At 35.2% G+C, this 17,183-nt stretch overlaps 4 protein-coding genes across 4 annotated transcripts; 3 read left to right on the plus strand and 1 right to left on the minus strand.

The window, feature by feature from the left end:
* The first annotated feature begins 799 nt into the window (after nt 1-799).
* On the plus strand, nt 800-2,391 carry LOC115885287 (neutrophil collagenase-like). The gene has a single exon (XM_030904146.1). The coding sequence runs from the start codon at nt 805-807 to the stop codon at nt 2,389-2,391; it is 1,587 nt and encodes a 528-aa protein (XP_030760006.1). The 5' UTR covers nt 800-804.
* A 63-nt stretch (nt 2,392-2,454) lies between these two features.
* On the plus strand, nt 2,455-3,477 carry LOC115885257. Its single transcript, XM_030904105.1, has 2 exons — nt 2,455-3,134; nt 3,190-3,477. Coding segments are annotated over exons 1-2 (330 nt in total). The 5' UTR covers nt 2,455-2,805; the 3' UTR covers nt 3,191-3,477.
* Nucleotides 3,478-3,578: 101 nt separating this feature from the next.
* On the minus strand, nt 3,579-8,544 carry LOC115885258. The gene is made up of 2 exons (XM_030904106.1): nt 3,937-8,544; nt 3,579-3,881 (listed from the first exon to the last, which is right to left on the minus strand). Exons 1-2 carry the CDS (start codon nt 4,318-4,320, stop codon nt 3,708-3,710), a joined length of 558 nt encoding a protein of 185 aa, XP_030759966.1. The 5' UTR covers nt 4,321-8,544; the 3' UTR covers nt 3,579-3,707.
* LOC115885288 lies at nt 6,144-8,460 on the plus strand. Its single transcript, XM_030904147.1, has 6 exons — nt 6,144-6,150; nt 6,275-6,972; nt 7,132-7,689; nt 7,756-7,872; nt 7,966-8,272; nt 8,348-8,460. The coding sequence occupies exons 1-6, from the start codon at nt 6,144-6,146 to the stop codon at nt 8,458-8,460; spliced, it is 1,800 nt and encodes a 599-aa protein (XP_030760007.1).
* Nucleotides 8,545-17,183: the final 8,639 nt, after the last annotated feature.

A 17,183-nucleotide genomic window follows, 5' to 3' on the forward strand; every position in this document is an offset into this window, starting at 1 on the left:
TCGTGTTTGTTTGTTTGCTTTGGGTTAGCGTTGCGTTAGTGTTGCGGTTGGGTAATAAAACCGTATATTTTCTTATGTAAAGCATCATTAATACGTTATCAGTTATGGAGCAACAACAACAACGTAGACTAAAACTCTTGAATATACCAAACCACAATGTATTTGGTATTAGGAGAGTGAACAAACGTCTGCTTATCGGCAACGAACCAGTTAAAGTACAAGATGATGGATATCTAGCTATTAAAGATGAAAAATTTGAACTGACGAGTGGACTATTGAATCTTCTTACTCAAACCCAACCTGCTGAGTACTCTGTGGTAGATCTAGAGAATTATAAGTTTATACTGTTACTAACAAACGCACATAGGCACCAGTTTAATCACGATAGACATATTACTTCAAGCAAAAGCTGGAAATATGTAAATATTATTTCTAAATTATTTCCACCAATCAGAAAGAGCACAAACTTATGCAAAAGAAAACTTATTATGAGCGATGAAAACTCTCCTCCTCCTGGTACAGACGAACAACTATTAAACGACAATGACGATGAAAAATCTTCTCCTGAATACGATTACATAAATGAACAACGAGTAAGCAATAACTCTCCTCTGGAATACGACGACATTAATGAACTGGTTGATAGACTATATGTACTGGATCAGACCCAAGGAAAAAAAGAGGATATTTTCAAGATATTAAGGGAGCTTGAGCGTTTAGAAGTGGTATATAAGCCCTAAACGTATATATGGTGGTTAACAAGCTACTTACATTCAGTTGACAGTCTGATCTTGTCTGAACAACATGTACGTTATTTTAGCGATAGTGGCAGCGGTTGTTGTGCTTATTCACCCTGCAAGTGGTAAGGAGCTAACACAAGAAGAAGCCCAGACTTTCTTACGATTTCACGGTTATTTTCATAATAACGAATCAGCAGACGTCCAGAACCTAGAATCATTAGCTGAGGGTTTAAGCGAATTTCAAGCTATATATAATCTGCCAGAGGATGGAACATTGAACCCCCAAACCGTTTCTTTTATACGGAATTATTGGTGTGGTACTTCTGATAATTACTATACGCTTCGCAATAGCAAACAAGGCAAATGGAATACTAATAATTTAAAGTGGAAAATTTACCCTCCAACCTCATATCTACCGCATAGACAAAAATATGTAGGAATAACGAGGCAGGCTTTCGAAATGTGGTCTGCCAATAGCAATTTGCAGTTTGAGTATGTCAACCCGTACTCGAAAAAAAATATTTCTGTAAATATAGTGATTTCATTTACGGAGGCAAACCATACGTTCCAAAGAATTAATAGGCTGTGCCCTTTTCATGTATACGAGCCAGTGTTAGGGCACGCATATTTCCCTACTTTAATGTCTACGACCGAGGAAGTTCACATAGCAAAGAGAAGAAACTGGTATTTGGATGAGGAACCAATCCCGCAAGGTTCTCTAAGTCTTTTGAGAGTTTTAACGCATGAAATAGGCCACGCCCTTGGTATTGCGCATTCTGCAAATTATAACTCTATAATGGCCATGGCTTTATCGTATGAAAACATAACGAAACTGTCGCAGGACGATATATTAGCAATTCAAGAATTATATGGTTATAAACAGAGGGTGGAAACAACAACAACAACAAGGGCGTCGACTACGACAACGACAACGACGACGACGACGACTACATCACCGCCACCACCCACACAAGAAATCAATTTAAAAACTCCAAAATTATGTGATTTAAATTCAAAAATGTCAAATACTTCGTTTCTAATTGTAAACAATAAACTCTATTTGTTTTATAAAAAGTACGTGTGGCTGTTAAATTTAAGCACTAAAGAAATTCAAGATACACCGCTTTTAATAACTAATTGGTTAAATTTTTTACCTACATCTTTTGAAAAAATTGCGGGTATTTATCAAAAACCAAACAACGATATTGTATTATTCACTGAAAGTATGATTTATATTTTCGAATACGGCTCGTTTAGGTTGCTTAGGCGTGATCATTTTAATGTTATTATGCCTAATTATTCAACCATACGGGGCGCTCTCAATTCGTACCGCGGTAAAACGTACTGGTTTTTCGACAATAATATGTTTAGTGAAATTGATGATTGCCGCTTTTTACCGAAAAGTACCGCACTGATAACAGAACACTTTACGGGTGTACCTAGTAAAATAGATTCGGTACTTCGGTACACTAATGGTATAACTTATTTTCTTTATAACGGATATTATTACGGTTATGACGAATTTTCCAATAGTTTAAAAGCAACCGGTAAACTTAACTTGGATTTCTTTGGAATATCTTGTCCAAACATTAGCTTATTAGAAAAACTAAAAGTATTGTTAAATAAAATTATAAATCAAAATACAGTGTAATATCTACAAATGTATTATTATTTTAATAGTTCCTAAATAAATATTTTAAAATTGTTTCTCGTTTTTTTATTTAGTGGCAAAATTTCTATACAAAAAATATTAATATTGTAATATCGACTTACCAGATAGGCACACAAAACCATAATGATTTTTGCAATAGGTATGACGTTTACTGGACCATACTGATTGGTTGTTAATTATAGAAAAAATATGTAGCGTCGTACGCTATTGGTTGATATTTTTTTGGCGCGAACTGGTTAGCGGTTGGCGTTCGTTGATTGGTTGTAAGGGGGTTTTTAACTATAAAAGGAGTTAATTTTTTCGTAAAGGCATATTCTTTCGAAAGTAGTGCTTGGTGTTGTTTACGTGCTCTACCCCGTTATTTTTTAGAAGCCTAGTAGTGAGGGTAATAAGATGGCTGCATCACAACAGCAAGAAAATACCGTATTAGTAGAGTCGGGGTTGAAGTTAGAAAAGAAACTAAACCCCAACGATATGGTTGTTGATGTCCTCTATCCAGTAGACGACATCGTTACTATTGACGGCCCCTACGGCCGCCAAACTAAGGTATATTTGAAGAGTGGGCAGGTAGTCTACCTTCCCAAACGTATGACGTTATCGCCTGAAACTATTGAGGGTCTCTACCCTAAACAAAAGGCCCTCGTGTGTCGGGGGTATAAATACGTGGAAAAATACAAAGTTTCAACCCCGCTGCTGGAGATTGTAGAGGATTGGGGACAGTGGTAAGTTTTTTATTTATTTTTTAAACCTACTCTACATCAGACTTTTTTGCTTCAGAAGTATTAAAGCCTGGCCAGAGAGTACGCAGTATTGTTTCAGCTGTAAACGCTTTTTTTGTTTTTGTGAAGAATCATTGAGAGCACACATTTATATTTTGGAAAATACAAGTTCATTATTATGTTCCGAAACTATGTTTGACTCACCATAGTAACATTTTTATATCCAAATTTTGTAAGATTAAAACTTTCAACTTAAATGACTAATTTTAGTAAAACTTTAAATTTTTTGTACTTGGCTTTAATTTTGTATTATTATCCTAGCAACATGATAAAATTTTGTTCTCTCTCGGCGTATATATATATAAATATTATTTTTTTTAAAATTTTTGTTTTATATTCATATTTTATATTGTTTGCCTCTTAGAAATAAATATTTTAACTCTCACTGCTAGGCTTTTAAATAAACGGTATTTTTAAAACTTTGTATTTTTTTTTCTGAAATAAAAATTATAGGTGGGTTATGTAAAAGAAAACATCTCAATATTTTTATATCTCTTTATTCAAATTATTTTTTTACTATACGTCTATATTTTCTTCTTGGGCGGTGGTGTAATACACATACACCACCTTATCTGTGGTGTCCGCCCATATGGTCATAAATACCTCCCCCACCTGGTCGGCCCAGAGTTGCTCCAGGGGCTGCGGGGGACAGGGCCCTGGAGCCGGTTGAGGCGACAAAATGTAGGCGAACTGTAAAAAACGACCATATTTAAATCTATAATAACAATATCTCGAAAAGACTTACATCCTCGCCGGGGTAATAATACCCGGTGATGTCTCGCGCGAAGTCGAGGCAGAAAGTCTCGGTATTTAGGCCCGTACTATTCGATTGATAAATACCCGATATCATTTTCCACACATCGTCGAAAGTTACACCGCTGGCCGGTTTGAAATTGATCCATCCATCGCCCCTTGTAAAGTCTTTGGAACAGAAATTTATGCCCACTTGATCACTTGGGGCTACGCCCTCGACCCCTTTCTTCAAAATATCTTCTATGGCCCCCTTCGTCCATTTAATAGGATCTTCACCATTGGGCACTGGTTTTATTTTAAATTCCGTCTTACGTCCGGTAAGACCGAAACGAGGAACTTTTTTCACTGAATCTTTAATCACAATAAACTTTTCCATTTTTGAGGTTAAGTTATCCGCTGCTGGTACTACGATGTGACACCTGCAATATCTCGAAGAGAACTGATTTGGGTTGGGTGTGTCGTCCTTTTTATACCTTGACAGCTGTAGTGACGTGTGCAGAGGTAGAACGGTAAAGGTATGGTGTAATGTTACGCAATATTGTGTAATTCTAATTACCTTTTCGACCCTTTTTAATTATTATTATTTTTAATACACTCTGTAACTATAAACATTTTTCTGTTTGCGATAAGAAAATACTATATTTAAATGGTAGTATTTTAATCGCCATTTCCTTCAGCTGATTCACACCGCCGACGCCGCAGCCGATGACGTTACCAACAACAAGTCTCAACAAATCTAAATCGCAAACCTCAGGCGTTCGATCATTGTTTTTCAGTTTATTTACGGTATTAGAACTTTACGGGTGTTTTAGCGGTTGGTGGAAAAGACTTAAATGTGGTATCGAAGAAAGGTGTATGTGTGTGTTAGGTGGATATTAACAATAAACCCCGGTGAGTACCTATTTTTTGAAGCTTTTAAATGTGTCTTTTTCATTCCCTCATTATGTGCGCTATATTATTCGGTAGGCATGTGGGTTTTTGTAGTTTTGCATTATATATATTTCAACCTTGCCCAGATTTTACATTAAAAAGCATATTTTTTATATCTTTTGATTGTATCGAAACTAGGATGTTTTATAAGCTAATAAATTTATAGGGTGTTTGGTATTGGGTATGTTTTGCATTCTTTTTAAATTTTTCCTGTACCTCGCGTGCGTGCGTACAAAAGGCGCCGCCGCCGCACCCAGTTGGTTTTGGCGCGCGACCGTTTGACATTTGACAGATGATAGATTTTTATATCTTTTGATTTAACAATTTGTATCCAAAATAGGTTGTTTTTTCTAACTAACTAAGCTAATAAATTTATAGGGCGTTTGACTGCCCGTGTTTTTGCATTATATATATTTCAACCTTGTTCCGATGTTTACCTGATTTAAATTCTACCTGTACTTACCTTACGCTGCTGCTGCTGCTGCATCCTAAACATCTTAAATAGTTATCGTGGTAAGTAAACAATATTTTTAGTCTATTTTTTATTTTTGAAGTCTTGTTAAAATGGTGAATGCGCTAATATATTTTTTTATTTTAATAAATATTAATGGGGCCCAGGTATAAGGCATGGGGCGAGTGTTGGTGTTGTATGGTATTTGACTTGAATGACATCCTCATTCGTCAGGTGATCTATACCTTTGAGACAGCTTTAAACCCCCAAAGCGGTTGCGCCAGGTAATCTCTTACATATAGACATCTAATACAAATAATTTTAAAAGCGAACATGCTCCGTTGGTTAACCCGCAGGATTCCTAATCGAGAAGTCGTCGGTTCAAACCCGGCAAGTTCCAGGACTTTTTTTATTTTCAGCATCGGCCGTGTGACGCTGCGCTACCCACTAGGTGACCTTTCTACATGATAGATGGTGTTTGGTGTCGCGCTACCCGATAGGTGGTGCAGGATATTACACGATAGATGGCGTTTGGTGTTTGTCGTTAGGATATTACATGATAGATGGCGTTTGTCATATAACTTAAGATAGATTCGATAGATGGCGCTGCGCTACCCGCTAGGTGACGTTGGTCTATTACACGGTAGGTGGCGCTGTCCGATATGGTTAGGGATATTACGCGGTAGATGGCGCTGGCGCTTGACAGATGCGGTGTTGCCGGGCGCTCGGCGATATGCGACGTTGCCAAATCTAAAATTCAGTAGATTTAGGGAAATTACATATACGCTATGTTATAAGTTTACATAGGGTGGGGCACTATGGACGGTAAAATTTCCCTAAATTTAGGGAGAAAATCGGGGCTGACCTTGGTCTAAGGTGGCCCAATGCCTACTTAAGTATATATTTTTTCTGTTTTTCACCATACTAATTATTTTTTCATGTACATTAGGTTGGACTCTCCAGCAACTCCTTCACGTAGATGTAAGGGTAAATAAAATCAACCCACTAAAAGCCTCATCTTACATACCATTACCGAAGGAAATAGAAGCGAAAAAAGCTGTATTGAACATACAAAACACTGACCAGAAATGTTTTGTATGGTCGGTTTTAGCCGCCTTTCACCCAGTTCCCCGAACTCAGAACGCCAACCGAGTCCAGAATTATCATCCATTTGAGCAGGAATTGGATGTGACAGGTATAGATTTTCCGATATCTTTGAAACAGTTGCCAAAATTCGAACAACTCAATAATATTTCTATTAATGTTTATGGACTCGAGAAAGGTTATAAACATGATAGGAATATTATTGAAGTTGTTGGTCCTTTGTATTTTACTAGATCTCATAAGACAGATAGACATGTGAATTTGTTATTAATCAGTGATGATTCTGGCAATAATCATTATTGTTTAATAAGAAATATGTCTCGCCTAATCTCCAAACAACTTTCAGGCAAACAACATTCAAAATTCTTATGCGATGGTTGCTTGGTTTATTTTTCTTCAGATATTAAATTAGAAAATCATCAAAAATACGATTGTGGTCACGTTGTAGTTGAAACTCCTTCGGATAATTTAAAGAAAAATAAATATGGTGAAAATATTCCCGAGAATATCCTTAAATTTACGAATTTCGAACGAAAATTAAAAGTACCTTTTGTTGTATAAGCTGATTTTGAAACTATTTTGGAACCTATACAAACAGAGCAAAACGAGTTGGATCCTGAAATTTCCTATACGGTGAAAACACACCAACACGTTCCTTATTCTTTTGCCTATTACATTAAATGCGATTTTGATAATTCTCAGTCGATTTTCAAGACTTTTAGAGGACCTGATGCACATAAAGTTTTCATAGATTGGTTAGAGACTGGTTGTAAATCAATCTACAATCGATTTATGAAAGATATTGTATCCATGTCTCCTCTCAGTAGCGTACAAGAGGCTGAGTTTTATCAGATGACACATTGTCATATTTGTGAATCTCCTTTTAATGTAGAAGATGAAAGAGTAAGGGACCACTGTCATCTAACAGGAAATTATCGAGGTGCGACTCACTCTGTTTGTAACCTAAATTTTAAAGTACCTAATTTTATTCCTGTGTTCTTCCACAACATGTCAAATTTTGACAGCCATCTTTTTATAAAAGAATTGGCTGTGGAGGAAGAACGATTGGACGTCATTCCCCAAAACAAAGAAAGATATATTTCTTTTACAAAATATATTATGGTGGGGGATGATGATGACGGCCAGGAAAAGCGACAACAAAAGATATTTTTAAAATTAAGATTTTTGGATAGTTTCCGTTTCATGGCATCAAGTCTAGATAAACTAAGTCAAAATTTAACATCACAGCAGTGTCGCGAGGTTAGGAAGTTTTTCCCTAACGAAGAAGAATTTAAGGTTATTCGTATGAAGGGTGTTTTCCCATAGTCGTACGTAGATTCCTTTTCCAAATTAGACGATACCAAGCTTCCACCCATTGATGGCTTCTATAACAAACTTAGAAAAGAAGCCATCAAACAAGGAGATTACGAGCGTGCATTGAACGTATGGAATTTATTTAAATGTCAAACTTTTTTAAGCGAATATTCAGATATATATTTAAAATCCGACGTACTATTATTAACTGATGTTTTTGAGAATTTTAGAGAGGTGTGTCTACAAACATACGGTCTAGATCCTTGTCAATACTTCACCGCACCATCTCTGTCCTTTGACGCAGCTTTAAAAACTACATCTATCGAGCTGGAATTATTGACAGATCTAGACATGATACATTTCTTTAAACACGGGATTCGCGGCGGTGTCAGTCAATGTAGTGTTAGAAAAGCTATCGCGAATAATAAATTTATGTCTATATACGACGCTTCCAAACCTACTTCCTACATTATGTACTTGGATGCTACCAATTTATATGGAGCAGCCATGTCACAATATCTACCAACAGGTAACTTTACGTGGCTAACAGAAGAAGAAATTTCAAACTTAAATTTTATGAATATCGATAAAAATTCTAATATAGGTTATGTTTTTGAAGTCGATTTAGAGTATCCCGAGTATTTACATGATTTGCACAATGAATTACCCTTTTGCCCAGAGTCTGTTCAACCAGAGGGATCTAAAGTTTCAAATTAATACCCAATTTTAATTCTAAAGTTAGATATGTAATTCATTATCAAAATTTACAGCAAGCGCTGAACCATGGTCTGAAACTTGCCAAAAATTCATCGCATTTTATCCTTTAACCAATCTCCCTGGTTGAAAACCTACATTGATCTAAATACAGCAAAGCGTAATAACGCTGAAAATAAGTTTGAAAAAGATTTTTTCAAACTTATGAATAACGCTGCATTTGGAAAAACAATGAAGAACGTGGAGAAACGGGTAAATATTAAGTTAGTTACCCACTGGGAAAATATTGGTAGAAAGCTAGGGGCAGAAGCGTACATTTCCAAGCCGCATTTTAAAGACTTGACGATTTTTAGCGAAAATTTAGTCGCAATACATATGGCTAAACAGAAAATCGTATATAATAAACCTATTTACGTAGGCTTTTCAATTTTGGAAATTTCCAAAACTATTATGTATGATTTTTTGTATAGCTATATTAAACCAAAGTACGGTAATAAAGCTTCACTGCTCTACACTGACACCGATTCTCTAATTTTACAAATTCAAACCGACAATTTTTATGATGACATGCGCGAAAATTTAGATAGATTCGATACGTCAAATTACTCGCAAAACAACCCACATAATATTCCTGTAAATTCGTCTGTGTTGGGCCGTATGAAGGATGAATATGCAGGAAAAATTTTGTGGGAGTTTTATGGAACTGGGGCTAAAGCATATTGTGTAAATGTGGATGGTGAGTTAACGAAAAAGGCCAAAGGCGTGCCTGACTACATCACCAAACAAGATATTAGTTTGAATGATTATAAAAACACGGTCGATGTAGCAGGTACGAAAATCTATCGCTCGATGAACACTTTCCGTTCACATTTACACAATATGTATGTAGAGCTAAAAAATAAGATAGTCTTATCCTACGCGGACGATAAGAGATTTCTTATTCCCAATTCCGAGTACACGCTCGCATGGGGCCACAAAGATTTAGGAAAATATAGGGATGAATAATCGGAAAATCTATAGGCTGAAACCAAGGACAGCTATTTTTTACTTCTATTTCCTTCGATATTTTTTTATTTATTTATTTATATTTAATTACTTTCATGTTTAGAGGATGGGTTAATTTTATTTTTTGTATTTTAGTGTATTTTATTTAGAGTATATACAAAATTTTTATATTATTATTTTTTATGTTATTATTATATTATTTTTTATTTAGAGTATTATATTCAATATATTTTAGCTTACATTTAACATATTTATATTGTATACAAATTTAAACGTTTTCTACTATGTCTACTGTTTGATTTAAGCTTTTCAATAGCTGCATTCAAATTTAGTAATTTTTTCCCAACACAAATAATTATTTTTACACCTGTATTTTAACAGTACTGAAAAACATTTTTCAATCTTTTATATTGTACAAGACTGATTTTATAAAAAAAAATATTTAGAGTATTCTAAATAAAACAATTTTTTCATTTCACTGTGTATTTATTTTCCACATTTCTCTCATCTAGTAAATTATAAAAAATAGGTAAACAATATTTAAATAACAATATACATTCATTATTAATAGATTTAAATTTATTGAGTTAACAGGTTTATAATATAATCATATAATATATGAGCATTATTTACAGTACAAGAACATATTTCTAGTTTATGATAATTACAATTACTGTATGATTGTTCTAATTTCGGTACAGGTCCAGAAGTAAATTCCAAGTTCACTATACAGGGTGGATCAAGATTCATTTCGTTGTACGTGCACAGCAGAAATTCATTTTTAATATATCCTTTAACGAAAACCATATCAACACCTTCCAATTCCTCCTGTATTATGTTATGCATCGCCTTATAGGGTAAATACCCTGAATTATAAGGGATTCCATGAACATTGTGAAATATATAATTTATCGTCTTCTTATGGTGTATCGGCAGATGGTTGTAACAAATCTTTGGTTTAAACGTATAGGTTTTCATTTCTTTTCCATCGTATATGGATAATTCCTTAACCTCAAATTCGGGGATGGAAAATCCTTGTACGTCTATAACAACGAACTTCATCGATCAATGTCTTGCAGCAACTGATTAAATTAGTGTTCTAACATGTCCTGATAAAGGTAAATATTCTATGACTCGATCGTATATGATGATACAAAATGCTCGGGTGTTTTCGGGGAAATTTTCCGAACTCTCAAATTCTAGCTTTACATCTATCACATTACTTTTCAAAGCCTCGTTTTGTTTTGAACAATCGATTACAAATAGGGCATGACTGGCAAAAGCGGTAAAATCTAGCAAAGGTTCGCTATTGATCTTTCCCAAATACGATTTTTGAAAATCCGTATACATAGAATAGGCTTTAGTAAACTGTCTAGTGTTGAAATTTAAATCTAGGGATTCATATGGGTAGGCCTCGGAATTTAGATAAAGCTTGACATCTGTAATTTTCAAATTATCGAAATATGTGCCATTAGCTTTATAGTTATCTTTTCGATCTTCTTGGAAGAATACAATATCATATCTCGCTCGTTCAGATGCTGCCTTCACTGTCCATACATCTTTTCTCGCTTGTCGTAGAGCAGGTAGTTCATGAATTTCCCATTTCCTAAATCCAATAAATATCGGTTTGTCCTTGGAAATTGCTTCAAACAATTTTAATTTCACAGAATCGTTCGGATAGATATGTTTTACTCTTAACTCGATATTCAAAATGGTGATGTCTGCTTTCTTGTTTCCCTCTGAATTAACATAACAATTATCATCCTTTTGGCACGTACAAGCTTTAATTTCTGCGTTCCCATAATAGCGCTAGTATAATCGGAGAAGACGTTCAATAGGAAATTCAATGGTATTAGGAGACTGAAATTATCTGTTTCTGGCTCATATGATTTCACAGCACCGCCAGGCCAATTCCATCCCGCCACATCAAGGGCAGTACTTTCATTTTGATTGAGACACAAAGACTTTTAACGGTACTTATACCCTGGATCTCGTACTTTATCGATTACTTTTCCATTCAATTCATACGTTATCGATTCAAATAGAAATGCTCCAACGTTATTTGTTAAGGAACATTTTCCTGTTTTCACAACTGTCGATACTTCTTCCAGAAATTTGGCCTCAATGTATAATTCAGCCTGACTAATATCCATAAACACATCCTGCTGATTAATAACAATTTCTATCTCATCGCTGTTCTTAAATGATTTGGTGAACGGGTGATACGTATGCCATTCTTCTCGAGCAATGGATTCATCTACGTTGACCGGTTGGAATATTTGTAGTTTTTCTGATACGGAGTCCATATTTACTGATAATATGGTGAAGCTGAAGTATGCTCTTGGACGTGAGCGTCTGCTTCGGAGTACAAGTACTAACTGATTGATTGCTCTGTGATCTGGTATTTAAATAGTAAGGTTTAAAAGTTAAACCCATTCTTTTTAAGCTCCAAACGTATAACAATGTCTTCACCTCTAAAGTTGACCGGTCTTGATTCCTGATCTAATATATCCAATGTAATGTTATCAATAAAATTTCTATTTACTGGAAGATAGATTAGATTCCTGGGTTCGATAATTATACTATAGCCAGGATCTACGCTTGGACTAAACTCGTACAGTGTATGAGATGGATTATTAATGTAATACGATCCAGATATGATATTGCACTCGATACGTATTGTTACCACAGGAAAAATTTCCACAGGTATATCTGATTTGTGCAATTTGTTGGCAGCTAAAACTTGCGGTGAAAATCCTAATATTTTTCCAATACTATCTTCAGGTTGAAAATCTATATCGTAGATACACTTTATTTCACACTTTAGTGTATTATTATTAGGGTGTAACTTTATAACGGTTTTACTCTTAGAACTTAGCTCTTTTTGCAAATACTCTTCAATGTCGGTAATCTCGTAAGATCCTGTTGGAATTTCAATTATCTGCTTTATACCGTCTACAGAATAATGAAACTTATTTCGACCTGGTTCGATATTCGGTATTGAATTCCAGGTACTGAGAGATATCAGAGCTAGAGAATAACTGTATCTAGAATCGAGTTCTATTGGAGGATTAATGTCCACGCTTAAACAGCTAGAACGACCTTTCAGCGTAAATGTCTGAGACATGACTAAGTGTGAAATTAAAACACATGTTCTTTTATAACTATTTATTATTATAGAGAAAAGACAATGCAAGAGGACCACAATTGTAAGTATTATATGTTTGATACTGGTCGTAATTATAATATATTTTACATTTCTTGAAATATCGAACAATTTCTTTTGGTGGGTTTAAATTTCCAAAACTATCAAAATACACAACTTTATCCCTTGTTTTTCTATATGCTACCCAATGAGTTCCATCTCCTTCAATCTCGTCCAAATTTACAACACCGCACTCGTTCGTTCTAGGTGTTTGTGGTAGGGTATTTCGCATAAATACTCCTCTGAAGTTGACAATTTTTAATTTCTTTACATATTTCTGTATATCTAGGTTAGACAAAGGTCGATTGGGTAGCTTTATTGGAAGTTTTTTGGTGATTGCTTCTGAAGAAATAATCCATATCCTGTCTTGTGTTTGGCAAGGTATAATCCGCTTCCTTTTTTACCCAACGCAATGGCTTCCATGGTTTCGTTATGTCGTTGAGATTCCTTTAATTTATCTCTTGCCGCTCGGCTATCTTGGACAGCTTTAGCGACAGAGGCAGCGCCTCCGGTAAGAGCTCCCAAAGCACTTAGACCTGCGAAGAGCGGAATAAGAGGTAAATCCTCCGACTTTAGGTACTGGTATAACTCTAGGTACTTTAACTTTTCTTCTACCACCAGCTTGTTTAACACTCATGCGAGCTACTCTCAGTGCTAGTTTAATATTATCCTTGAGGGTGCCATTACCATAATGTTTAATATGTCTCTTCACTTTATTAACAATAAAATATTTGAAAGGTTTTCGTTTAACACCCATACCAAGCTTTCGTTTTGTTTTCATTGCGTTTGTAACAAGCTACGCAGCACTTTTTTCTCCGATATTAGAATCCAAAGCTTTAACTCTCTCCCACGCTTTTTCCTCCAATACTTTATCGGCTCGATGTCGTCGATTCAAATCCTTTTCTTTCGAGTATGCGATATCGTGCTTCTTACACGCTCGATCTAATTCGTTTATGCCTGGATCTCCTCTAGCTAATCGTTTAGCAAGCTTGGTTCCCGGACCACAATACTGGTAACCAGGTAAATGAAGTTCAAATGGTAATTTATTGATAGCCCTATTTAAGAGCCCTTTACCCTTTGACGTTCTCATTACAACTGAAGACGTGATCGAATAAACATCGTATATATGTGAAAAAAATGAGAAAAGTTAAACAGAAAATCGATATTGATGTTTGTAATTTCGATATCGCGCAGGGTGATGCTAGAAATCGACATAGTGATCTATTACCAAATACTATAAGGGCTATAATCTGTGGCCCCAGTAATTCAGGAAAAACGAATGTGATGTTAAGTCTTTTAACAGATCCAAACGGACTTCGGTTTGAGAACGTGTATGTTTACTCAAAGTCTCTCTTTCAAGACACATTTTTGCAACAGATTTTGGATCCTATTAAAGGTGTTAATTACTACGGATACAGCGATAATGATAGTGTATTGGATCCCGTAAACGCCAAACCCGACTCTGTCTTCATATTCGATGATGTAGCTTGTGAGAAACAAGATAAAATTAGAAATTATTTTTGCATGGGTCGTCACAATGCAATCGACTCGTTTTACCTCTGTCAGACCTATTCTAGGGATCTTTGAATCCAAACCAAACAGTTAGTTCGAGATAATGCTAATATGTTGATACTTTTCAAGCAAGATGATACTAATCTTAGGCATGTGTATGATGATCACGTAAATACAGTCATGTCGATAAACACGTTTAAGGATATATGTTCTGAATGTTGGAAAGACAAATATGGATTTCTTGTTATTGTTAAAGACTGTGATATTCACAAAGGCCGTTACCGAAGCAGATTTAATACCTATATAATACCATATACGTAGTTTAATGGTTAGTATGTAAGAGTCCTTGATCGAGGATACACCTAGTATCAGACGATCCGATTGCAACAGACCTGATTGAAACAGACCTGATTGAAACAGACCCGATTGCAACAGACCCGATTATAACAGACCTGATTGAAATAGACCCGATTGCAACAGACCTGATTGTAACAGACCTGATTGAAACAGACCCGATTGTAACAGACCTGATTGCAACAGACCTGATTGAAACAGACCTGTTGGGTCTGGTCAGGATTCGAAATGCCTAAGATATTAACAAAAGATGAGCGAGAAGTTCAGAGAAAGGTTATAAATGCTGCTAGACATATACGAAAAAAAACATCTAGCCTTGAAATTAGAACGTGATGAGGGAGATGAAGCTCTAAATAGAATATTGGGGCCTATAACTATACCCTTAAATAAACTCGCAGACAGAACAATAAAGAACAAGGAAGAGGAAATTGTAAAGATGGAAAAGATAACACCACCATCATCGATAAAGAAACAGTGGAAACCTGAACGCAGTTCTCAAAAGTCTGTTGAATTCCAGCCGACTGAAATGATTGCGGAGAAGTCTGGAAACAGTGATAATGATGATGATGATAATGTTTTTATGGAAGTACAATCACTACAAGCATTTAAAGATGCTAACGAAGATCTTCAAAAATCAATTCTAGAACAAACTGAAGTGTACAAGAGCTACTTGGATCAGTATCCAAAAATAGCACATGAATTTATCGATAAGTACTTTATAGATTCCGATGAAATAGATCATACGTATGGTTTACAACATAATGCACCAACTGAAACTTGGAAAATGGGGACGGAAAAAGTGGATTTTCTTCAAAATGGTGATATACGAGTAGGCGATTCTATTTACAAAGGAAATCGTGGTTTATATGAATTGTTATTTCTAAAGAAACCTATGCACTTTACTGAAAACGATAGAGTTCAATTTCAGAAAATATTGAAGCAAACCAACGTTCACAAAAGAGATTTTAGTCCATTGGGACAATTGAGAGGTAGTAAATCTGTGAAATATAGGGATTTCGTTAAACCATTGATTACAGCTGCATCTTCGGCTTCGCTTGAAGGTTCAAGACTTAGGCATTCATCAGCCAGCAATATAGCACAGAAAATCCCTAAAACCAGATCGCAAACTAAATCTGGATCCGCACTACTTGAGTATAATGAAAAACCTAAAGAATATATTTATTATGATGACGTCAACGAGTTGGTGGATAGATTAAGTAAACTGGATGCCTCTCAAACAGCAGGAAACGGAAACCATACGAATGAAATAATGAGTATTCTTGAAGAATTGTTAGAACTAGGTGTAGTTGAACCTATAAATAAAGTGTTATACTAGATATTTGAGCATTATTATTTCAACCATGAACAAGTTCGGATGGTCTTTATCTTCCAAGCGAAGGTTAGTACACCCTCAACCTGAATTTTCCCACACACCTGAAGGAGATTATGATTTTGAAAATCGAAAAATAACTAATGTTGAAGACCCTACAGAAGAGAGCGATGTATCGACTAAACGATATACTGATGAGCTAGTAGGGAAAGTTCGCGAAGAGATAAAATTTCAAGCTCGTTCTATGGAAACAATAAACGCATTTAACAGTGTTCTTGCCGAAAGATTAGAGGCGTTAGAGATAGACTTACAGGAGACGTTTTCAAAAATTTCAACACGTCTAACGGATATGGGTAAGAAATTTGGAACTATAGAGGATGAGATATTTAAGAAACTGTATATAGACTTTGATGTGTTGGAAAGTGCGATAAAGAATTATACAGATACGGTGATTGAAAAATCCAATAAGACTAAACGTCTAGAACTGGATAGTATCAATTCTAAACTATCAAACATTGAGCATGATATACAGAACATTGATACGGATATAGCAGCACAATATCAGAGAGCGCTTGATTCGTTTAAGACAATAACAAACCAGAAAATAGACGATTTATCAAACGATTTGGGTGATGTAAAAGGTGTCCTTGAAGATTTATTATTAAGTAAAAAAAATTCTAACCCAAAATAAAATATAAATACACATATACCAGCACTATTTCGTTAGACAAAGCGATGGGTTCTAGAGAACAAGTCGTTAGGGAACTTCATAAACCCGCTCGTATTAAATTCAAAAGACGAAGATTTATTCAGTATGGTTTAGACGATACTTTTGCCACCGATCTTGCTCAATTAGATCAATATTCTCGAGAGAATAAGGGCTATAAATATATCTTGGTTGTGATTGATTGTTTTTCCAAATATCTATGGACAAAACCTGTAAAATCAAAATCTGCACCAGACATTACTAAGGCCATGGAAATCATATTGAAATCTTCAAACAGAATTCCTAAAAAGTTGGTGTCGGATAATGGCAAAGAGTATTACAACAGTCAGTTTCAAAATTTGATGAAAAAACAAGATCCATCACTACAGTACTTTTTAGTCCTTTGAAAGCCTCTATAGCTGAACGTGTAATTCGCACTATTAAGGAAAAATTGTTTAGATCGTTTACGTTGAATGGGAACCATAGATGGCTGGAATTACTAAATAAAGTTACAGAAGACTATAACGATACGAAACACAGAACCATTGGAATGAAACCGAAGAATGTGGATAGTAATAGTGAAGAGAAACTACTAGGTGGCGTTTATAGTCATA

This window comes from Sitophilus oryzae, unplaced genomic scaffold (genome assembly GCF_002938485.1).
Source record: "Sitophilus oryzae breed Bouriz unplaced genomic scaffold, Soryzae_2.0 scaffold_379_pilon_pilon, whole genome shotgun sequence".
NCBI classification, from domain to species: domain Eukaryota; kingdom Metazoa; phylum Arthropoda; class Insecta; order Coleoptera; family Curculionidae; genus Sitophilus; species Sitophilus oryzae.